The 24,523-nt window shown below is 47.1% G+C and overlaps 2 protein-coding genes across 2 annotated transcripts; one reads left to right on the forward strand and one right to left on the reverse strand.

Annotated features, from left to right (window-relative positions):
• Positions 1-1,938: 1,938 nt before the first annotated feature.
• LOC6495543 (protein espinas) lies at positions 1,939-22,519 on the forward strand. Its single transcript, XM_001959029.4, has 6 exons — positions 1,939-3,171; positions 13,605-14,148; positions 14,829-14,942; positions 15,435-15,563; positions 19,756-19,959; positions 20,095-22,519. Exons 1-6 carry the CDS (start codon positions 2,195-2,197, stop codon positions 21,565-21,567), a joined length of 3,441 nt encoding a protein of 1,146 aa, XP_001959065.3. The 5' UTR covers positions 1,939-2,194; the 3' UTR covers positions 21,568-22,519.
• LOC6495102 (cytochrome P450 9b2) lies at positions 22,487-24,295 on the reverse strand. Its single transcript, XM_001959031.4, has 4 exons — positions 24,038-24,295; positions 23,476-23,971; positions 22,778-23,414; positions 22,487-22,714 (listed from the first exon to the last, which is right to left on the reverse strand). The coding sequence occupies exons 1-4, from the start codon at positions 24,241-24,243 to the stop codon at positions 22,548-22,550; spliced, it is 1,506 nt and encodes a 501-aa protein (XP_001959067.1). The 5' UTR covers positions 24,244-24,295; the 3' UTR covers positions 22,487-22,547.
• Between the last annotated feature and the right edge of the window lie 228 nt (positions 24,296-24,523).

The following is a 24,523-nucleotide window of genomic DNA, read 5'->3' on the forward strand; positions in this document are numbered from 1 at the left end:
GGGCGCCATGTTGTGTGAGGGAAGTAAAAAATATTAATAACTACAACCCCCCTTTTCCGCCCCGCGACACGTGCTACAAGCCGCACAACAGTTGATGTTATTGCCTCCCTTGTTTCTGTTTCTGTATTTTTTTTTTTACAAAGTGTAAATTGCTTTAATACTTTTTAGTGCTCTGGAGAGCGCCATCTTGCATCGCGTAGTGGCGGCAGATGCGACAAACTGGCTGCCACACCCCTGCTTCCCCCAGATTCCCAGCCTCCCTGCCACACGGCCAACTTTCAACTTACACGTGTACGCTGCACGTTCAAATCTCAACTTTTACGACCTCTGCAGGATATTATCGTTGTTGTTACACTAGCTTTTTACTTTTTTGTCAACTTTTTCTGTTTTTTTTGGCTTTTGCAATGACGTTGACTTTTACCTGTTGGCCATTGTTGCACAGAAAGAAATAAAATGAATCAAAATAGATATAAATCTTTCAAACTTTGGCACTTGTGGAATGTATCTTGCAGATACTCTTATACAAGTTTTTGATTATGAAGACTCTGCATTTTTGTTTCCCCATTTAAAATTTATTACCTCCTTATATGATTTTTTTGATGACCAAATAAGTTGAAAAATATACTTTTCATTAAAATAAATACCTTTTTTTTAACTGCAAGCACCTGGCACCTTTCCACCTGCCAACTGCTTTTTGGCAAATGCCAAGTACATTTGCGGACATCTCTCCAACGGCACTGACTGCGTGACGCAGTTTTAATCAAAATTGTTTCAAGAATTGTTCAGTTGTTCCAACTGTCAAATAAAGTTCTGACGCCGCCCCCACTTTCCGGCGCAAAACTCCGGGCAATTAAAATACTTTGGCTGTTTCGTTTGTTTTCTGCCAGTTCGTGTTGACTGTTCTCAGTTTGGCTCTCATTAGTTGGCCAATTTCGCTTGTTAATTGTTTGAGTGACAAAAAAAAGGAGTACAAATTAACACTAAATGCGGAAAATTAATTTATTTGCTTTCTGCTCTCGTTACAGTTGAAAAATAAATACTTTGTTCGAGAGCGAGTTTGGCCATGGGCACTTGAGGGGAGAGTTCCAAAAGTAAGTACTAATTTGAATCATTTTATAAATACATAGATCTAATTAGTTTAAATAAGAAGTGTTACAGAAAACGGCTATTTATTTGGGTTGAAATGGGATTATCTACTCTCCAAGGATTAGATTCTAAAATCTGTGTCAAATAAACAAGTTTAATAAAGCTGATATGGATTTAACGCTTGAGTCTAATCTAAACTAAATCTAAGTGGAATCTTAATACCTCTTAAAAAATACGAGATGGCCTCGTTGGCAGTTAAAATATTTTTTATGAAGAAGCCCCAGCCACATAAATAATAACCACAAAGTCCAATTTTCATTGATTGGATTTCCATTACCACGTCAAGTCCATTAGCCAGTTACCTGGGCGACCCGGATGGCGGGGCCTTGCTCGATTACCACATTTTCACCCGGCCCAGAGGCATAATGACCAGCTAATGTGGCAACAAACCGCCCAAAGGCCGAACTTTTGGTCCTCCCTTGCCTACCTTGCCACCTCCCGGCCGTCCCCTGCCTTGCCAAGTGATATGGGTCAATCACTAAACGGCCTGAAATGTGTCAAATGGCCCGAAGACAGCAGAGCAATCATCAGTTGCCAGTTGCAACCAGTAGCACAAGCCTGGCTAATAAACGCAACCAGAATCCGGCTCAAAGCCAGAAGCACTCAATCGAAGAAACAGCCACTCCGCTCAGGTGGTTTTCACCTGTTTTACCTGCACTTGTTGCCGATCAAGAGCGAGTGAGAGCGGACAACACGCTCTCGTGGTGAGTTGGTGGTGAGTTTGACCTGCACCAACCTGGCCAATACCCGGTTCTGCCGCTGAGCTGCCTTTCGGCCATCTACAACTTTCTACTCAGGGGCTATCTTCAGTTGCTCGAGCAGCCCCGAAGCGAACGGTGTGAGAGCTGCGACTCGTAAATCATATTCATTTATTCGATCTGATTCGAACTGATCGATCGCGCGCGATTCGCAGACCACTGCACGTAATTGGAGCAAGCGGATCGCCCGTTAATTGCCGGCAACAGTAATTGCCACTTGCCACATTCCAAAGGTGTTCCCCGGTCCTGTTAATGTGTCAATTGATTGATTGCCCGACCCACTGATCACGATGCTCTCGAAGAAGCGCTGGTGGAAGATCTGTCTGCCCCAAGTGGCCAAGCCGGATCCGGCCAAGACCTATCGCGAAATCATTGGCTTCAGCGACTGCCCCTCGGTGCTGGCCACCACTTTGGATGGCTCCTCCAGCACCTCCACTTCCACAGCCACCACTGCCAGCAGTGGCAGTCCCACGCGGCACCGCAGCTGCGACAGCCTGTCCAAGAGCTCCCAGGCGGAGGCCAGCAAGCTGTTCCCCCGGAACATGCCCAGCATACGGAGGAGTCGCCGCCGCGCGGTGTCCGCCGAACGAGAGCGCTTGGCTAGCCGGGAGCGGCTGGAGGATCGGGTGCAGCCCGCCAAAATGCCAGAGCCAAGTGCCGCCCAGTCCCGCCTGTCCACGGTGACCAAGCTGAGTCCCCGGAAGCAGGTGGGTGGCCGGTCTATGTGCTCCAAAAACCGTGGCGTTCAGCCCGTGAAGTGTATCATCAAGTCGGCCGTGCGAACCAAGACCAAGCCCAAGCCGAAGCTGACCCTGGCGCCCTACGAGATAGCCCTGGAGCTGCCCAATGAGTCACCGGCTCCCACTCTGGCCATGGCCGTGGCCCAGAGCAAGCCGCACCACGAGGAACAGTTCCACTCCTCCGGAATCTCCTGCAACGGGGAAACGGACGACGATGTGGAAGTGGCCATGCTGACGGGTAGTCTGAGTGCCACCCAGCTGGCCAGGATCAAGGGGCAGAGTCTGGCAACCGTGACTCTGCCTTTCGGCGATCTTCGGAACCTGAATCTCTGCCGCAACCGGAGCGCCGTTTGGCTGAATCCCAACGATACGGAACAGATAATCGAAATGGACCGGAGAGAGGCCCACTGCTACTTCAACAAGGCCATTGCCGATGATATCCAGCTTAGCGATATTGAAGAACAATTGGCCAGGTTTGATGGCCACTCAAAGAGGCCGCCACCGCCATCAGCGACAGCAGCCAAAATGTAAGTCTTCTGCTGGCCTATCTCTAATGGCCATAACTCTCGGTGATAAGTGAATGGAAGGAGGGGATGTGGGCTTCGGGGGGATTCTGGCAAACTAATTTGAAATCCATTTGATGAGCTTTGCATTTTGGTCTTTAAGTGACTATAAAGTGGCTAGCTGGTGGGGGAAGTTTATGGCCCAATTTAATGACTGCTTAATAGCTTCATATGAACGCCAGGCAGAGCAAGTCACTGTTCTGAGTCAGGTCTCTCGTTTTAATCATTGAAATCATATTTAATGGCTTTCTAAATTAAATAAGTTATGCAAGAGCTATGTGATAATATCTTGCCATTAAAAGTGGGTTGGCACTCCCGGAAACTCCTGTCTTAAGACTTGACCTAAATGATTTTATGTATTTTGATTTAATACTATTGAAGTGAATGTTTACTAAAAACTAAGTCCATATTTAGTGGCTTCTTTCATGAAAGAAGTTCCTTAAAAGTAGTCGAGTAGGTGTAAGATACAGGAGATATATCTTTTATAAAGTCGTTTATGATTGTGTATCTGGCTTTGTCTCTTCTGACGGTATTAAATGGGCTGACAATTAATCATTTTAGCCTGATCATCGGAAACTTGTTAGCCGGCGACTCAGTTTCAATTTTGTTGATAGTAAGAAGTATCTCTCGGATCGCAGCCAAAAATAATGGCAGATATAATCCGCCGTAAGAGGCTCAGTCAGCTAGAGGCGACTGCTTCGCTAAGAAGGTGTTATTAATGCCCAACTATTTGCAAAACTGACACTGAAAACTTATTTATCAAGTTGCTGGCCAGCACGTGTTCGGCCCCCACTGCCCGGCCCCTGGGCCCCTGGGCCAGCCCCTTTTTGTCGGGTTCTGTTAACTGGAAAATGAATTGCATGCAGCTAAGTGGCAACAGCAGCAGTTGGCCCTTGCATGAGTTCGGGCCTAAATGGAGTTGGCAGAACTTCGGGTCCACTGAGCGGACCATTCTCTCCAGGCTGCCGTGTCACTTTGTGTTTGCATCCAGCCCGAGGAGCATATCATAAATTCCATGACCGGACTCCGTAAATTAAGTTCTTCCTTGCCGCCTGAGCAGCATCTTGCACCATCTCGAGCAAGATGGCTCATATCTCAAAGATCTTGGCCACATTTTGCCACCTTTTTGTATATTTTTCGCATTCGCATTCCGTTCGCCTCGTCGCATTTGCATTTGGCCGAAAAACATTTTTGTTCATAAATCTGCGCCAACCGATAATTAGATTTTCGAAAGAAACCACAAACGGGATGGGTAAGTGTGCGGCCGGCGAGAACTGGCCCTGTAATCGGAGCCCTTGCACTCGCTCGACCCATTAGCAATCAGTCGGGCCTATTAAATTTCCAGCTTAAATAAACCAAAATCAATATTGACTGGCGGCTACTTAAAGCGTAATTAAGCGGCTGGTCGGTCGGAAGAACACTTTGCATAGGAATCTGCTCCCCGGCGAGACTCAACAATAAAATAAATAAATAAGACTGCCGGTTGGCCGGCCCTCTTGCTTTGGAGCCAGGCTAATTGAAGTTGGCGAAAAGCAAAAGGCCAGCCAACAGTCTGGGTCTGGGTCTGGGTCTGGAGATCGAGGTCCCTGAAGCACTCGGGTGGTCCGCTGGCGGCTTATCGGTTTACGATTTGCTTTGATTTAAAAATGAGCTACGCATTTGATTTTAATTGCATTCGATGTGCGCAGTAGTTGGAGATTCTGTGGTTCTCTTGACCATGATATATGGCATTTTAATTGAAATGGAAAAGAGGCCGACAAACAGGGTATGGGTATGGGGGGCTGGGCATTAATCTGACTTTAACCGATTCGCAGACATATCAAGTAACGCCCCTTTAATGCTCTGCACCCCAGTGAAGCGTAGCGAATTTTTTCTCTTCTGCTGTTGGCTTTCTTCAACAACGTATAGTTTCTAATTAATTTTTGTTTTTAACGGGGCGTATGAGCAATTTCTCCAACTGTCAGCCTGCGAATCTAATCACAGCCTCTTCATGGCTTTCCAAAATCCAAAAGTTCAACCTCCTCCTAAACGTGTGACACAATCGCCAGCAAAACTGTTGGATAAGCCCGTGAAAAGAACACATAATGGGCCCCCAAGTCATTGTCTCAAAACGGTTGAGGAGTCAGAACCCGGGGTTTATTGATTCAACACCTAATCGTGAATCCATAAAACGCATTAACAAAAACTCAAGATTTACAAGTGAATGAGGCAGCAGACAGACGAGTTGATTGATTTCGTCTCGAGTCGGAGGAAATTCAATTTATAATCAAAATGCGGGGAGAAGACCCTCGGGGGAGGAGAACGAAATATATTTTGCAAAGCAGAAAATGTGTTTATAAAATAAAATCGAAAACCGCAAATAAAATTAGCCAAACAGATAGACTACAGACTACGGGGGCATCTGGGGGTGGAGATGGCAAATTGAAGGGCGTTGCTTTGGAAGCTTATTATATTTCCTGTTCTCCCCGGTGGATTATGATTATCTTTTCTTCCCGGCCACGATTCTCTCTACTGCCAGACACTGTACACTGTTGTATCTGTATCTTCGCGGCTTGGGATGGGAGCAATTTAGTGGCCATAAGTCAGAGGAGGAGTCAGAAGGGGCGGCAGAGGTCGAGCGGCTCGTTTGGAGCGTGTGTAAACCAAGTTAAGTGTTCTAGCCATGATCGGTATTCGGCATTGAACGATAACCAGTCTTCGCATTGTTGCGTTTAATTTTCGTAATTTATGTTTAATTGAAAACGGAGGAGTGCTCAGACCAATGTAATTAATTTAATGGCCATCGCTTTGTTCGCTAAATACAGGTGGGCAACAAAGCCAAATCCAAAGCCATAGCAAGAGCCAGAGAGCTGTGGCCAAAAAGCCAAGTTTCTGTAGCGTCATGCCCCCTTTACAAATTGTTGCCAAATTGTGGCAACTCCGAGCTCGACCATTACCAAATCGTAATTGCAGACATCTCGAGCTGCCCACACACCGAATTGATTTGCCATTGGGTGCTAAAAATATATACATTTTAGAAATTGCCATCAATCAGTCGGCGACGACGACGGCGGTGGTTTAATGAGAACCAAATGCAAATACGCCAAACTGGCACAAATGTCACTTGGCCGAAACGCTTGTGAAAGCCAGCGTCTGGCCGGCAGGCTACCTCGGCCACTTCGCCCGCACAACTTCGCCGCTGGAACTCGAGTTGATAATCGTGATTTTCCTGAAATATTTAAGCTACTCGAGTCGAGATTTCCGCAAATTAATTTCACCTCCCCACCTGCCGAGCACTTTTCTTCGGAGAAAGCAACACTGCATTTGCTGCACTCTAAATATTGGATTAGAAATCTTAAGCGAAAGATAGAAGCTGTATGACAGACTTCTTTTTATGAAGATTTAAGCTCTAAGCTGAATCTACAACACTTTCTTCGAGTGTGCCTATCCCCGATCGTAATTTGGCCAAGAAAAACACGTGTACTTTGCCCCATCCATCCACCTACGGCAGCTCTCAGAGATCGGCTCTGAGATATGGAGCCACCGGGAGGAGGACGTGAGGTGGGTCAGTCGGTGTCGGTTGTTGACTCTCCGGGCACAATCGTCAGGCATCAATCCTACAGCCGATCGGAGCAGTTCCCATATGTCGCACCGCCTACGCGACTGGAAGCGTTAATGAGACGCTTAGGAGTTGAAATGCTGCGCTGTTGGGCTTCCAAGTCGGCCCTAGAAATGGCACTTGATAAATTGGAGTCTCGCCACTTGCGGCTGCAGTTGCCACAACCGGCGACGACTCGCATCTAACGGGTCTCCAGCCAGCTAGCATCCAACAGCAGACGTTCTAACAAGATCCTGTTTGCCTCCCCGGTCCTCGGCCATTCAGGCTTCATTAGCAATCGCCGCGAAGCCAGAAGCAGTAAAAGTTGGAGGGGCTTCGACTTGCCATTTTCCCATTTTCCCTCTCGCCCGAGAACCAGACCGAACTTAATGCTTTTCCCGGCTTCCTGGTTGCACCCAAGTGCATTAATCTAATGCGAACTTGGTGTGTCTCCGTGCGTCCATGTCCCGGCTCTGGGCTTAGGGGTCTCTTTGGAGTCTGGATGTTTGTGTGCCGGCGGCTGTGTCAAGACGCTCGGACACTCAGGCCAAACATTTGATGACTTAATTGCGCATTTTAGCAGATACACATGAATGCGGCTAGAAGCCGAAAGCAACTTGGCAGTGCACTGGGGGAAATGGTTCTCAAATAAGCTAATTAAGTTCTAAGGTAACTAAGAGACTAGCAAGTTGGTAATGAAAAGGTCTAGTCCGACAAGGTGGGCTCTCAAATCTACTTGGTAGCTAGGTCTAGATCTCTTCCAAAAGATCTCTCTTTCTTCTGTTTACCAATTATAATCCCATTTCTCTCAGTGCAGTCTCTGGAGATTCCTCTGTGATGCACTATACAGCTTTATTTTGACAGGCGGCGATTAGAAGACGACGTTGCCTTCCTAAATCTTCGCCCCTGGCCCCTTTCTCCGCCCCACTCGCCTTTGTTAATTGAAATGTTCTTTCTGCCCGGTGATGCAGATGCTGATGCTGATTCTGATGTTTGTTTGTTTCGCTGTCTCCAGTCGCCCTCCCGAGCCTCCTCCCTTCTGGCAGACTGTCTGTCAGATGCTTGTTGCTTTTGTCAGTTGTCATGTTCTGAGCGGGGACCTACACGATTTTGACATTGGCATGGCGATTTCCATTACAGTTACAGTTAGCCAAAACCGTGTGAGTGTCCGTAAGTCTGTCTGTCCGCCTGTCCTTCTGTCCGCTTGTCCGTCTCTTCTGGTGCTCATGTAGGAAGTCTCGGCGGCTGATCAAACGTCGTGTCCACATGCAAAAGATAATCCGTTTACGACTCAATGGTATTCCGATTGGAAATTGAAAATTGGAAATTGGAAACTGACACAATTGCGTGAGCTGTGGATGAGAAAGTGTCCAAGTTGCACAACCCCAACTCGCTATGTGACATTAATAATTATGGAAGCAAACATCCTTTTTGGCCATTTCTGGTGCTTAGGGGCCGAAAGCAAAGCGGTCATAGTTGGCTGCACCTTCTCACTCCTTCCGCCGCTTATTATTTGTAGCTGCAGTCATGGTCAGGTGGCTCAGGTGACTGGCAGGGGAGGAAAGCGAAGTGCAACCGCAGAAACGAAGAAGACGGCCCTGCAGAGGGACTGTTTAGTCTTAACATTATTTTCGGTAATTGCTTTTTGACCAGGCTGCCGAAACTAGATTCCCACGTTCCAACAGGTGAAGCGAGTTCCCTTCGAAGCTCGATCCCTGCCCACAACCACTACGGCAACCACCACCACCACCACCTGTTGTTGTTGGCCATACAATCATCCATCTATCCATCTTTGGAACTCCGCTCGCGTTTCATGCTCTGCTGGATCTGCTTGGTTGTCATACGAGCCAGACAATAAATTGTGTTCTGCTTTTTCTAGGGCCCTCTCCGTGGCTGCGTTCTTTGTTCGGGTCTTTGGTATTCTTTTTGTTCTTCTCCGATTTCTACGAAAACAGAAACAGAAACAGACCCAGACTTTGGCCGTGTCAATTATTTTGGAGGATTTTAACGCACTTTAATTTAATCAACTTATTGTGCGTCTCTCCCTGCTTTTCTTCTCAAATTCCCAAACATAATCTTTGCTTTGATGTGCCTTAATTTGATGGCAGCACAACATAGTTGCCGAGAAAGCAATTACATTTATCACCAGCTTCAATCGCCATCATCATCATTAAGAGTAGCAGGTACATCAAATTAGAGAAGATATTTAATTTATGTCTAAGAACTGTGGGAGTCTCGTATCAGCATTGGATGATAATCTGGCTCTATGACCCAGGAATTCACAGCTAACTAAATGGTTCAATTGTCTGCTGGGAACGAGTACAGAGGCATGTGGCAGGGTAGTATTAGTATTATATTGTTGCATACATCATTCTGCCCCAATGATTGCCAGCCAAGAAGCCTAAAAGTGGCACTCTTGTTAGAGATCTCAAAATATAGAATCCCCAGCCCATTTAACCTGGGAAATCAATAAAGCAAAACAATCAGCTCGCAAAAAACTTGGCCATCAACTTGGGGGGACTAACGAGTTGTTGGCCATAAGTATTGAAGTTCGCTCTAAAGGCATTCCACAAAAACGGAGGCCGAAAGAGTGCTGGTGCTGGTAGCGGAACAGCGACTACACGAAGTGAATTACAGAAGAAGAACAACATTTTGCATAAATTAGAGCGAGCCATGCAACATGCAGAAATCGCTGAAACGTGTCTACAGCTGTTGACAGTGTGGCAAGGGGGGCATGGATCCCGAGGAGGGGTGGCTCGGGTGGTGCATAAAATTAAGCAAAAGCTGTTAATGACGGAACGCGAATCAGCTCGGCTCAAACTCGACTCAAAAACCCGACTTGAGTGGAGCTTTTGCCTTGCAGACTGCACTTGCCACAGTACATGCAACATGCAACAGGAGCAGCTGCTCGCTTGCAAATCGCCAGTGTGGGCTGGCCAAGAGCACTGGCTGCCGTCTTTCAGCCGTCTCTGCCCCACCGATTAATTATGCATTTTAGCCAAACCGATGCTGCAGATGCAGATGCCAAAGTTGTTGACTACGAAGCTCTTTTTTCGAGAGCACGTTCGCAAAACTGGGAGGGTTCTGGGGGGTTAAAGTTACCCATTCAGACAGGCAACATCTTTATTTTCTACTTCAGATGGAAGTTGCTGAAATCACAATGAAATAAATTAAATTTTTCAACTAATTGGAAAATGATAAATAAAGAAAAGGTACTCCATCCTGCCCGAATTAGCGTGGTGAGTGGAATGAAACTCCTCCCGAAAGTTACAGAGCATTCCACAGCCGCCCCTGGTGGAGCCGGTAGACGAGACATCGGCCATATGCTTATGGCTTATGGCTTATCACCAGGCATTGGCCGCCTTGGCTCCTAACGTCTAACGGTAACGCTGCACTAAATCACCACGCGGTACTTAAATAGGCGTTGCTGCACGGAGAGCACACACATTCGCGGTGCTGGCTAGGAACTTGTGCAACGGGTCCCCAGTACCCCAGCCATACCCATCCCGAATCCCAGGTAAAGTGAGTTGCAGACAGGCACACAAAATGTGCTCATGTCCCGTAGAAAAGGCCATAAAGAAAGCGAAGAAGCTGAGGGAGAAAACATGAACAAATGCATAAAAATGTTGAGCGACAGCAACACGTGCAACATATGACGCGATTGCATGTACGGTATGTACGGTTTTTTGTTTATTGCCACGGAGGGATCCGGATCCATACGTTCGTTTTGGATTTATTTGTGTGTGACGTAAAGGCAGTCAAACGCGGCAGTTTAACCCGAAAGTCAGCTGCATAAAGAAGTAGATTGCGGGGCCGGGACCCGAGTGGCTTCATTTGGGAGTCGTTTTGGGCCAGACAATGAAACACGCAACAAGGTCACGAGTTGGGGGGGCCATTGAACGAGATTTCATAATAGGCCAGGCCCAGTCATGCCCTTCCCAGCACCAGCCACGCCCCCGCGGGCCAGAAATAAATGCGATTCTGGACTACCGATTGCAGATCGCAGATCGGAAATCGGAGATTGGAGATCGGAGATCAGAGATCGTGTGCTGGCCATGGATAATCAAGCATTACTAGGCCTAATTCCAGGCTTAATCCCGTCGAGCCAGGCGTTTATCTTTCGGCCAATTGTGAAAGTAATTTAATGCGGACTGGCTGCCCCTCGACTCGACTCAGCTCGACTCGACTCGACTCTTTTCAATTATTAAGAATTGCATGTTACGTATTAATTTCATTTCCCAGTGCTTCAATTGCTGCCGTGTACTGTGTCGTAGTGCATTCCGCATTTCCCAGAATCGGATCCAAGTAAACGGGTTTTCCTCAGGGTGTGCGAGAAGAGCGCCTAAATGATTTTGAACCAGTTACGTGTTCCTGTTGGGGCTTCGGGCTTCGGGTACGGCTTTTTCTGGCGAAACTGCGTGTCTAAAATTTAATGAAATCGTGGAAATGCTGTGGAAACATTGAGGATCGAATAGAAATGCTATCGATGCTGTGGTGTTGCGGATAATTGAGATATTATTATGGCCGGGTTTTGGCATTTCAGCCACTCGAAACGTGCTGAAACTATTGAAATGTTCGCTAATGAGCAGCACATAGGATTGATTCGTTTTGATGATGCAATCTTCGAGATATAGTATCTGCTGGAAAGGAATGGCGTGGAAATTAATGGCTGTGCAAAACGCATACTAAAATCTGAGATATTTTACAGCCTAGTTACTTTGTAGTGTCCCCATTATTTCCATAATCTTCGACCAAGCCACTTACGGCCTGAACCGATAAATCCCCAAACATATCTTTAAAAACGCCAAAAAGTCCGGGCCGAGCCGAGCAACCGGATTGCGGAATAGCATTGCCATATTTCGTTAGCCAGGCCAGTCCATTCGATTTGAGTGTCAAACAATTTACTTTTAATTATCCTCCGAAGTGCGCAATTGCGACGAGCCATCAAGGAAATGACAGACATCAAACCAAATAAACTCAAAATCTTCTTAACCCAAATTTATGGATATGTCCAAGCCAGGGACCGTAGTTGGTCATGAGGCGTCTGTCTCGTCGTCTTTGGCATTTTTGCGTATTTTTGCGCCTTGCAGAAAACATCGCCTGCACCCGTGGAATCCACGAACCGTCAACAGGTTTTCGGTTGGCCGAAAAGAGAAAACCGTCTAGTAGCCCCGACTGACTGACTGACTGTATGGCCAAAACCGTATTTGGGATCTGTGTTTATTTGAATTGATCTGATCTGCCGGCGCTTGGTCGCTGTTTCCAGCTATCAAAGTCATTCGGCCGTTCAATTCAACAATTCCCAATTCATTGGGTGACAGATTATACGCCCTGACTTCTGGCTGTTTGTTTGGACAATCGCAGCGAGTGGATCGAATAGGTTTAGAAAGTACCCTGTGATCGATCAACTTTTTTTGGCATTGGCCGAGGGGGGGCTACCACCAACCACAGAAGCCTACACTGGCAAAAGTTATATCAATGGCACTATGGGCTTTCAAAATCAAAGTCAAAACAGTTCAGGGAAATCAAGTTTTTGATTTAGTGACAAAAAACTATTTAATGTTAGTTAAGGGTGATGCATAGTTTCTGTCTGTGTATCCAAACACATTAAATTTGCATTGGAAAACCACCAAAAAGCCACAAAAAGTGGCCATAAAACTTTCTCCACATTCGCGGATGGCCTCACACGCTGGGCATTCCACACAGCGGAGTGATCTGTGAACTGTACGGAGGTGTTAATGGCTCCTGGTCACCCATCAGGTACCTTGGCCTACGTACACCTGGTGGTGGTACTACCGTACTCGAATCACATTCACTTTCCAGCAAGGTGCCTCTGTGGGCTTTGCTTCATTAGCAGAAGGCTAAGCTCCGATTGTGATGAGATGTCTTTAATTTGCATAAATTTACAAGTCGCTTGTGTAGATAAATCGCTTTTCGGCTTTTCGGTGGAATGGCAAATTGGTGTGTCTCTGCTGTCCCCCAGTTCGGTTTCTTCTCACGTTGATTAGTAAATCAAAATACTGGACGGCCTAATGGCTTTTGTTGCCGCCGCTTTGTGCGGCTATTATTCATGCTCTGTATGTTGTGCAATTTGATATACAAATGGAAACGTTTCTGAATGAAACAGTTTAATATTTCACACACAACACACTCAGCCACTCGCTCGCTCGACGTTGAGCCAAACAAATGACTTTAATTACAACATGTATTGCAGTGGGCAGGCTGGAGAGTAAAAAAAAATCGAGTTAAGACTGAAACATGACCAGGCACTCCGTGCCACATGCTGGAGTTTCTCTGTCTTGGCCTCTGTCTCTGCATGGCTGCATAATCGCGCAGCGTGCCACAAATCGAGTGAAAGTACAACAACCGAAAGCGTCAAAAAGAAGATGCCACAGATGCCGCACTGGGCAGTGGGCAGTGGTCGGTAACAAAACTTTATGACGCTTATGTGGCTGCCATTTGGGAGATTCGTCAGATGAGGAAACTGCACGCATGCGCAGCTGCAGCAACTGCCACATCCACTGACCGTAATTGCACTCAAAAGTCATTTCAAATGCCTGCCGGCAGTGGGCTAGAATGATTTCCAGATATGTTTTTCAGCGGTCTGATTGCAAATGAGCTGGGCCATCGCGATAGATGCCATCTCAAATGATTTAGAGAAGGGACTGGCACTCGTAGTATCGTTCTTTTTCATTTCTAAACCGGGCAGGCCTTCAGCTTTGAGTGGAATTAATTTTGAAACCAAGAGACCATAACTAATGATGATTTTGTAATCTCCACCACTCTTATTGATTTCTCTTTCGTTTCTGCCTCTTTGCAGCACCCAGCCCAGCCAGACCGTCAGCAAGTACAAGCCCACACCCGCTCCCCGCTCCACCGGCAACATGCAGCAGCCTCCCACTCAGCCGCCACCAGCCCTCCAGCCCCAGCAGCCCAGCAGCAACTACTACACGCAGACAGAGAGCGAGCTGCTGCAGATCGAGGCGGGCGGAACAGGTCTGACCTTCGCCCCCGCCAACAGCACCTCCCAGGGGGCCTCCACGGCCACGACCACAAATCTGGATGTGCCCTCGGCCAGCAGCAGTGGCAGTGGCAGCAGCGGGAGTACCCTGGGGCAGGCGGGTCATTTCGTGTCGCCACTGCAGCGCCGACACTGCCAGCCGCCCAGCCACCTGCCGCTCAACTCTGTGGCCACGCCCCTGCGCACCGCCAGCTACAAGACGGCAGCGGCAGTGGCGGGGCACGGCTTCCACCACAGCCACCACCAGCAGCTGGACTTCCAAAGGAACTCCCAGTCGGACGACGACAGTGGCTGCGCCCTGGAGGAGTACACATGGGTGCCGCCGGGACTTCGACCAGATCAGGTAAGCTGCCAGTGCTAGACTTTGATTAATTAATTCAAATTATTAAGCTACCGCCTAAAATATTCATTATAATCTCATCCGACATGTGTTTCGATTTGTCGCAACTAATTAGGGGAAATCCAAGCAATGTGGTTGCCCTGCCTTGCTGGAGGCCACCCGCTGACAACTTTTGCTTTCGATCGATTTTCCACGCTCTCCCAAATCCCAAATCCCAGACCCCAAACCCCCAAGCCAGACCCAAAGACAAGCTCCCAAAACCAAATCCAGTTCAATGTCTGGCCGATGGCCGCGGCGCTTTTAAGGAAATAGTTGGGGAAACCACTTACAATTACACGCTCAGGAATTATCGCTCCCGAATCGCCAATTGGTATCGGGTGGAAAGCGAAAGCGTTTTGTAATTAAATTGCCGATACATTTGGCAGCAATTAAAGCCTGAAATGGTTGTCGATATTTCAGCTTATACAAGAGCTCCTGGGAAAAGCCGAAAAACCATCGACTTTTTATCTGGCGGCGTTTCCCATGAAACTTGAAAATTGCGACACTTTTCCACGACATTGTGGGCGTGACATGAGTGTTTCCCCCATACTCTTGATAAATACATTATGATTTAAACAATTTACTTTTCTTTAGAGTTCGAGCGGAAGCTAATTTGATAGCCACTTCCTATTTTTAATTCGCAGGTCCGCTTGTACTTCAGCCAACTGCCAGACGACAAAGTGCCCTACGTGAACAGTCCCGGCGAAAAGTATCGTGTTAAGCAATTGCTCCACCAGCTGCCGCCCCAAGATAACGAAGTGAGTATTGGCTAAAAAAACCATTAGAAAAATCGGAAAAGAAGACAGAAGCTTAATGGCAACTTAATGATAGTTACAGGCGGTTTTAAAATACTTTAAAGTGTCAGAAATGAAAATTTTTAAAGTAAAGATTAGCTTAAAAACATTTTTAACTTTTAAGACTTTGATTTTGCTTTAAAATTCTTTGAAAATCTTTGTAAAATATTTTAATTTGTTGACTACCTTTATAGATAAAAGAAAATTGCATAATTAATGCCCCAAAACTTTCAAAATTAACGTATTCTGTTTGAGATTTTTTGGCCGAAAAAAGGCGCTTTTGTCGTGACAAAATTTATAATTACCTCGGGGCGGGCATTTGAAAAGAGACTGTAAAGAAAACCCTTCATAATGTCGGGGAAAGATTAAAAAACTTGCCACTGCCTTTTGAGTTCTTTTAATTAAAATTCACGAATGGAGTAAGCCACCTTTCCATCGTCTCCGTGTCTGTTGCAGGTGCGTTACTGCCACTCGCTGAGCGATGAGGAGCGCAAGGAGCTCCGGATCTTCTCCGCCCAAAGGAAGCGGGAGGCCCTGGGCCGAGGGGCCGTCCGCCTGCTGTCCGACGAGCGACCCTGCAAGGGGGTAAGTTTCAAGTTGAAGTTTGAAAACAATTTTTTTTCCAGCCACCCTTTGCTCCGCCTTGGAGCTCCTCTCGCACATTTAATTGTTGCAAAAATTTGCATTTTATTATGCGCAGAAAGTACGAAGATGAAGAGTCGTTTCGATTTCATTTCAGCTTGGCCGGGCAAACTTTTCTTTGCACCAGAAGAGGTTCTTTTCCGGCGCGAAGGGGCAACAAAAAAATTGACAATGGCCGGGAAAACAATGAGCCTGAACCATTGGGAGGGGGTGAAAATGGAGGGAAACGGTGTTGGCAACTTTCAAATGTCTCGAAGTAAAAGATGACAAAAAGATTTCATTAAGTACACTTCCAGCGAACAGCAAAGTGCTGCTGCATTTTGGCGATACGACGAGGAGGGTTGCTGAATGAAATGAAAAACGTTGTTGCAAAAACAATTGTACTGACTTGGCCCGGACTTGGTTGGCTCTGACAACATAAAGGCTAAGAGAGTCAGCACAACCCAATGTTTTTCCTCTTGGCACCAGTTTTCCTTCCTTTTTTTTTTTGGTTCGCCGGAAAAGTGAATGGAGTTGCCCAGCCAAAGACGCAATGAAACGGCATTAAAGTACAATAGAACACGGAGAAAAAACTCATGAATATAATGAATAAAATTATTAACTAAAATACACATATAAGCTGATGAAACTAAAAGAGTTTCTTTTGGCTTTCAAGATAATCTGCCACAAGAATTTTTAACTTGGTAATTGGATTTTTGGCCAAGTGCATTATCATGAAATAGTAGAGGTGGCATTTGGTAGCCACTGCCAGCCATCCTTTCACAGTCTTGGCTGAAAAATTTGCATTGTTATTAGCTGACAGTTGGAGGACTTTACTCTTCCTTTCGACCCCGAAGTTCAACGCCGGAATCTCGATGCACACTTGGCCATTTGTGGAGCTTCCTGGCCAGATAGTTGGTTGGCAGCTAGATTTTATTGTGCTCACATTCGCCACCACTCGTAAAACTTATTAAAAACTTTATGCCGCATGTTGCGTGTCTGGGCCTGGTGTCTTCTGCCTCGGTCTCCGGGAGAGTCTGTCTGCTACGTGTGCGGGCGGATGGGATTTCACTATCCGGCTAGTCCGGATAGGGACTGGCCCGGAGGCGAATGCGTGTGTCTGATTTTATTTAGCTTTTCCAAATTGGCAGACAACTTTGGTTTATTAGGACTCGGGACGAACTTCTGCAAACACTTCCCTGAGGTTGGAGTTCATTAGAAACCAGAAGGAATGGTCAAGAAAGTGCATTGTTTTCTTTGGAAAGAAATAATAGAATTAATCATTTATTTTAAAAATCATTTTGAGTTATTGGACAAAGAGATATATTTCTTAGATAGTCTACACCTTCATTATACAGAAAATAAAATCAGATAATACATTTGTTTTTGACAATCTTATCATTGGGTTCAGAAATAACCCATCATATCTTGGTTTGCCTTAGCAACCTTTGCAAAAATCCAATACCATTGAAAATCTGATAAGCTTTAAAAAGGTTTGGAAAATCTGGGGTTAGCCATCGGCCACCCCCAGCCCTGGGCCATCGAATCGAATGGCGTGGAAAGTATGAGGGAAATTATGGGGGAAAATTTATGAAAACGCTCAATGATCCCGAAGGGTAGGAAGCTCTCGCAGCCAGTCAGGCGTAAGTGAGTCGCAAACGTGTGTCCCAGCCAACTGGCAATGATTTTGCCAAAAAATAATGGATTCGGAGGACGACACCAGGCCGAGGGAATGGGGCCCAACTCCTTGACAGATTTTCCACACGAACAGCAACGAGCGAGCGGAAACTCAAGTTTTGACAAGGATGTGACACTAAAGGTCGTCCTGGCAACAATGAAATAATTACAAGAAAAGCCATCTCAAACTCGGCACTTCCGAGGAGTACAAAATATACTTATATATATTTTCCAACCCAGGTAACAACGTCCAAACAAAAAGAAAAGCTGAAAGAGCAAGGTGAGCCAGCTCACTGGCTGTTAAGCGAAAAGTTTATGTACTGAAAAGAGCATGATAACGAGCGTCATTAATAATTTGAGTTGCTTGCTTTTCGGGGGACAGGCAGCCGCCCTTCGGATGTCTGCCACGGAGAGCGGAGTTGGATTAATCCGGACACGAAATGGGTTAGCAAGGACACTCCTCCCAGCCCCGGGTCAACTGGGTTCGTTTAGGTGCCACGACGGCTCCGCCGCCAGCAACAATTTGTCAATCGCATAATTGTCTGGCGCAGAGTGCCGGGCCAAAGCAAATAGCAAACAGCCAACTGGGATTAATTGGATTGATAAGATAAATGAGCAGCGATTGCTTTTATTTACATGACATTTACCCGGTCTGGCCGGTACGGCTCTGGACGAGATGAAAAATGTCGTTTTAAGTGCACAGATTTTCTGGACAAACTAATCAATGCCGGGGTGGACTTGGGATTGAACTAGCAATCGATTGGATTGGGAACTAAGCTCTTGTACGCGCCGGAAACTTTTTGCACTCAGTTCCTGGCCATGGCCACAGAAACTACTTAAAGCCCTTCCTGGGGCAAAAGTTTCTGCGTCGGAGTTTCTGCGGTTAGCCAGGACAAAGTGCAAGGACAAGTCCATTCCGGGTTCAATGCGTCATTAGCCATGAACAATGGTCGTCGGGGGGCGTGGTGGGACTGCCTAATTAAAGTGCGCAGTTCCCGGGGTTTTTATGGATCTCTTGCCCCAAGGCGATACATTTTTGGAGTTGCCAAACAATTAACGACGCAAAGAAGGAAGCTACTTATGCCCCCGGAAATTATCAACCCTGTACAGTCAGCGCCGAAAGCTTTCGCCTGTCAATGCTTAATGGCTTGCAAAAGTAAATGCTGATTGCGGGGGACGCCAGGATTGCGGAGAATATCGCGGCAGGAGCAGGACGCATCGCACAGGATGGTAGCGTTGCCCGCACTGAGGTTTAATAGTCCGGAAAGTTAAGGAGCTGCGCAAGCAAAGTGGCGACGGTTCTACGTACTGGAAAAAAAATATTTTTAAAGATACCAACAGAGTTGGAGGTGGTCTTTATTATGGAAAAAATACTCCAGTTACAGACTAGTATTTATTATGATTCTCACTAAATGTTTAGTAGCCAGCTAAGGTCTTCTTTAACTTTAATTTCTCTTCGAATTATTTTCCTGTGTGGTGGCAGGAAGGAGGCCGAGAACCTCTTGTGGTTGCCATTTTGTGGCTCCGGGTAATTTGCCTCCTTCAGAAACCACGAAAAAGCAAGAGACACATTCGTGAAATCTGCCAAGAGCCTGGAATAAGGGTGCAAATTGGCAGTGATTCTAGGCTTGGGGCTAAGAGGAGGCCTATGGTTTTTTTAAGAAGTTTCCTGCAGTTTATTGAAAAGATATAGTTGTTCGTAGAGTCTTTTTTCTTTTAAAATATTTAAATATTATTCCCTTTCCGGGTTCCTGGCCTTACTCTCATAATAGTATTTACTTTTATTGGAAAACTTTACCTTCGGCATACATTCTTCCACCTCTAAACTGGCCAATAAAAGAAACTTGAACCCCAAATGCTTGGCTAAAGGAGTACCATTCAGTACAAACCAATTAGGACGTCCGTTTAGGGCCAAGAAAACGTCACCGGGCCTTTGCACCCTTTCGGGCCAAAATGAGTTCATTATGCGAACGCGTTTAAAGTTAACGAGTCTTGGGTTTCGTGGCTTTCCACCAGCTATTAAAAGGAGCGTTTCCCTGCGTGGCTTTCTAAAAATTTTCAGTGGCAAAAACCAGAGACCAGAGGCAGCCTCACTTAAAGCGTTTCCTTATCCACCAGGGAGCACTTTTGCACGAGCTCATGGCCGGCAGCTATTTTTGCATGATTTCCGCTTTCGGAAAATCGGAGCAGGGGCACTGAGTAGGGAAGAGGGCACAGCCACAGAGCAGGACAACGCAGCAGGTCCTGACCGAGCAAGAGACAGGTCCTTTTCCGGGCTTGCGGCATTTTGTGGTAGTGGCTATGGGGAGGTGGTGGGGTGTTGGGCTTAAGCGTTTTATTACCGTTATTTAGCATTTATAGTCGCTTAAATATTTTTGCCCCAACAGCAGCCAGACGCTGCAGATTTTTATCGCTCGAAGAACTTTAGCATATTTCTCTTATTTATGCGATTTTCCCCAACTTTTCCGTGTCCTTTCAGTGCGAGGAGTCACTGTCAGGCGGTGATATCGTGGTCTTTGCCCAACGACTGGGCGCCCAATTGTGCTGGCATCCTGGCTGCTTCGTGTGCAGTGTGTGCAAGGAGCTGCTGGTGGACCTTATCTACTTCCAGAGGGACGGCAACCTCTATTGCGGCAGGCATCATGCCGAGACCCAGAAGCCGCGCTGTTCCGCCTGCGACGAGGTAAGTGATGATTTCACAATTTTAGTGTAGTTTAGGTGAACTATAAACTTTAACATATTTTGTCATAAACTTTGGATATTCTCCCCTGACCCCATCTTACACTGACCTTTCCCACTCTTTCTTTTCCGCCCCCAGATCATATTCTCCGACGAGTGCACGGAAGCCGAGGGACGAACCTGGCACATGAAACATTTTGCCTGCCAGGAGTGCGAGCACCAGCTGGGCGGACAGCGGTACATCATGCGGGAGGGAAAGCCCTACTGCCTGGCCTGCTTCGACACCATGTTCGCCGAGTACTGCGACTACTGCGGAGAGGTCATTGGCGTCGACCAGGGACAGATGAGCCACGACGGACAGCACTGGCATGCGACGGACCAGTGCTTCAGCTGCTGCACCTGCCGCTGCTCGCTGCTGGGTCGTCCGTTCCTTCCCAGGCGGGGCACCATCTACTGCTCCATTGCCTGCAGCAAGGGCGAGCCCCCGACGCCGTCGGACACGAGCTCTGGTCCCCAGTTGCGACCCACCCACCGCGCCTCCACCTCCAGCCAGATAGCCAGATCACCGCGAAGGGGTGGGGAGAGGGAGAGGGAAAGGGAAAGGGAGCGTGAGCGGGGAAGAGGACACCATGGGCACCATCATCCCAAGGGCACTGGCAGTGCTGGGGATCTTCTCGAGCGCCAGGAGCGTCAACGCATGGAGGCCGCTGGGGTGGCAGACCTTCTCCTGGGCGGAGCAGTGCCGGGAATGCCTCGACCTGCCCATCCGCCACCCATTGACCTAACCGAGCTGGGCATCAGTCTGGACAACATCTGCGCCGGCGACAAGTCGATCTTCGGCGACACCCAGACGCTGACGAACTCCATGCCGGACATGCTGCTCTCCAAGGCGGAGGACTCGCACAGCTACCAGAGCATAGACAAGATCAACCTTAACTCGCCGAGCAACTCGGATCTGACGCAGAGCACCCAGGAGCTGGCCCATGAGCTGGAGCTGGACAACGATCCGGATCGGGAGCTGCCCCACGACGGCTACGAACAGCTCTTTGCTGGAAAGAACCGACCAGAGGAGCGGCACGATGTGGACCCCGATGCGGGGGAGAGCGAGGAGCAGCTGGACAACCGACCACTTAAAGAGGTACGTTTCCACAGTGTCCAGGACACGATGTCGCGCTCCAAGAGCTACACGGACAACTCGAATGCCCGGCGGAGGCGAAGGCGCCGCAACCAGTCCCGCAGCTCCTCTGAAATGCAGATCAACCAGACGAACCTCCGGCTGCACAACGCCCAAACGCAGGCGGGTCCTGGGGCGCTGAATCTGAACCTGTTGAACAACCTGGACAACTGCGATGTGGCCAGCATCTGCTCCACGTGCTCGTCCAGCTCCTCCAGTGACATGGACGACTACGTCTACCGGCTGCCTGCTCGCAAACACTACGGCGGAGTGCGGGTGGCCTACGTGCCCAACGATGCCCTGGCCTACGAGCGCAAGAAGAAGATGGCCCAGCAGCAGGACTCCTCCATTTCTTCCGGCAATGAACTACGAAACGGAATGCTAACGGGCTCCGGAGCAGCGATCATGCATGAGAGCAAAAACTGCACCATTTCTTGACCACCTCCCATGCTGCCGCCACCGCCCCTCAACCTGAGCAGCTACTACATCCTGGACACGATCCTGGAGGAGCAGAGTCTGATGCTGCCGGAGAAGAAGCCGGGCTGCCTGAGGCGGGTGTGGAACTTCTTTGGCCTGGGCAAGGCCAGGCACTCCAGCAACGGCAGACTCTACAGTGTGTAAGGAGTCGTGGCTTAAGGGAGTCGTGATTGTAAATAACATATCGAGATGTATTATACACTGAAAGAAGAGACACATATGAATCACAGATGATGAGAGAAATCGTTGTACAAAGCCGAAACTATATCATATTCGCATTTGCATATATTTATCTGGCCCGCGAGGGGCATTAGCATAACTAATTAGGTATTCTAGTGTTAGATCTAAGCAGAACAAAGGCAGAGACCGATCAGCAGAGACCACAAACAACGCAATCAACGAACAATAACTACTCGTATACACTCAAACGAAGTCCAATCGATGGCCAAAAGAATTCTCCACAAGAGTGAAAGTATTATCTAAATCTTACAGTTTTGTAAATGTTAGCCAAAATGTGCAATAATTTAAAATGGCGAAGCAGAACGCTGAAAATCAAACAACTCTTCCATCCAAAACACAACCACATTTACAATATTGGCGGTTTCTATTTTTTCATCATTTGGTTAAACAAATGTAACTTATTATTCTTTTGTTCGCCGGCCAAATGTTTTATGTCACTTTCCTGCTTTCTCCGCCGCGTGAAAGGGAAACTATTATATAAAGCGAACATGTCCAGAATACGCGGCAAAAATATCCAATGTGTTTTCAAGCTCTTGCTAAGAGACGATAGAAATATCCAATAGTTGTAAGTTTATACTTTTTGTTTACTTGTCTTAAGCTGCAGAATATCAACAAGTGTGTATGGAAACATAATCAAAAGTAAAATATATGTGTGTATTTTATTCTACAACAACGAAATGTCTTTTTATCCTTTGAGTCTCCTATTTTCGTGGCACCAAACGCATCCAGAAGCCACTCCTGGGCGTCAAGTTGAATCCTCGAGCCGAGCCCCAGAGATCCTTGATAGTGCGAGGCGAGGCTTCGATTTTGTACTGGAGAATCAGGTTGTACAGCATTCCCTTGACCTGCATCAGGGCATAGCGATTGCCTAGCAAGAAAATAGAGGGTAGAATTTGGATCTAGAATATAAAGGATATATATATTAACTCACCAATGCAGTTTCGAGGACCAACGCCAAATGGCAAATAGGTGTAGGGAATCAATTCATTCTTTCGCTCCTCGCTAAACCTTTCTGGATCGAATTTCTGAGGATCCGGGAAGTAGCGGTCGTCCCAGTGGAGGCCTGCGATGGGAATGTTGAGCCTGTCACCCACCTTAAAGTCAAAGAGAACGTTGCCATCATCGTCGGTGAGGGTGTAGTCCTTGGCACAGTGGCGATCGGTGGCAGCTGCCAGAGTCCACTTCCTGAGCGATTCCGACACCACCATGTCCATGTAGGTCATCTTCTGGACAGCGTCGTAGGTAAGAGAGCCGCCGTTGAGGGACTCTTGGATTTCCTTTGCCTCCTCGTAGAGTCGTTCCTGGATGTCGGGATTGTGCAACAACTCAAAGGAAGTGGTGCAGAGCAAGTTGGAATTGTTCTCGAAGGCGGCAAAGAAGAAAATGAAGCACTGGGCCACGATTTCGTCATCCGTCCAATTTTCTCCTCCCTCCTTCTTGGCTTCCATGAGGAGCTGAATCATATCGGGCCGGTGGATGTTGTGTTTCTCCCGATATTTTATGGCTTCTACCACCAGGCTCACAAAGTATTCCACCTTACTGCTCTCAAAAATTGTCAATTTGAGAATCTAATTGAATATGAAATGTATATTTAAGCAATAGTTTGAAAAGGAAAGAGTTAGGACTCACCTTGAATACTTTGGGCATGAGGATGAACATCATAAACTTAAAGAACTGAATTCCCCGAGAGAAAACGAGGGACTGTCCGATCTGGTAGAACTCATTTGCGGGGTTATCGAAGGAGTTGACCTTTAGACCGAAGGCCGTTGTGGCGATCACATCGTTGGAGAGCTTATTGAAAAGCACCTTCATGTCGACCTCAAAACCTTTTTTGCTCGATTGGGCGCCCAGGTACTGGAGGCACTCGCCGAACCCATCGTTCATCAGGGTGAACATACTCCGCATCTTTGCGGCCGTAAAGACTGGGGTCAGGGTGTTTCTCATGTGCTTCCACCGCTGATCTCTCATCACGTTAAGCATATCGTTTATCAGTCGCTCTTTGATGTTCAGGAAGAATTGGTGGTTGGGAAAGTGGTCAAAGTCCTTGATACAGACCTTCTTTATCAGCTCGGGATCGTTTATCTGGACCATGGGGGTACGCAGATTAAAAAAGCCCACCACTTTGCTGAGTTTTAGAACAAAAAACACCATGAAATATCGGGAGCTTCTAATGAAATGCAAGGAAACTTACTGGTGACGAGTTCGATCGTAGAATTCTGAGAGATCTTTCTGAAACGATGATCTATTTAACGCCGAACCAACCATGTTGCCCAAGAATGGGAAAGGCTTCTCATAGTGAAGCTTTCTTTCTTCGAAGGTCCTGAAGGTGGAGGTGCCCCACTTGTAGAGCAGAAGCCCAAGGACCAAAATGGCGATGCTAATTTCTAAAAGAGCCATGGCACGGCAATTCACGTTTCACAAGTTTGTTGAATTATTGCAAACTAAGTTCTACTACTAAGGTATTCCTCTATTTATACTCGTTTTAATCGAATATAATATGTGCTATAAGTATCTACCTTGTTTTCGAGAGAGATATCGCGGTTTGTCAAATTGAAAAAATTGAGGCTGGTTCTGTTAGATTATTTTTGTTGTGAGTCCGCAAAAGCTGAGCACTTTTATATTATATGACTCTCTTTGGGCATGTTTGTTTGTTTACAAAGCTCTACAATCTGAGCGA

This window comes from Drosophila ananassae, chromosome 3L, assembly GCF_017639315.1.
Source record: "Drosophila ananassae strain 14024-0371.13 chromosome 3L, ASM1763931v2, whole genome shotgun sequence".
NCBI classification, from domain to species: domain Eukaryota; kingdom Metazoa; phylum Arthropoda; class Insecta; order Diptera; family Drosophilidae; genus Drosophila; species Drosophila ananassae.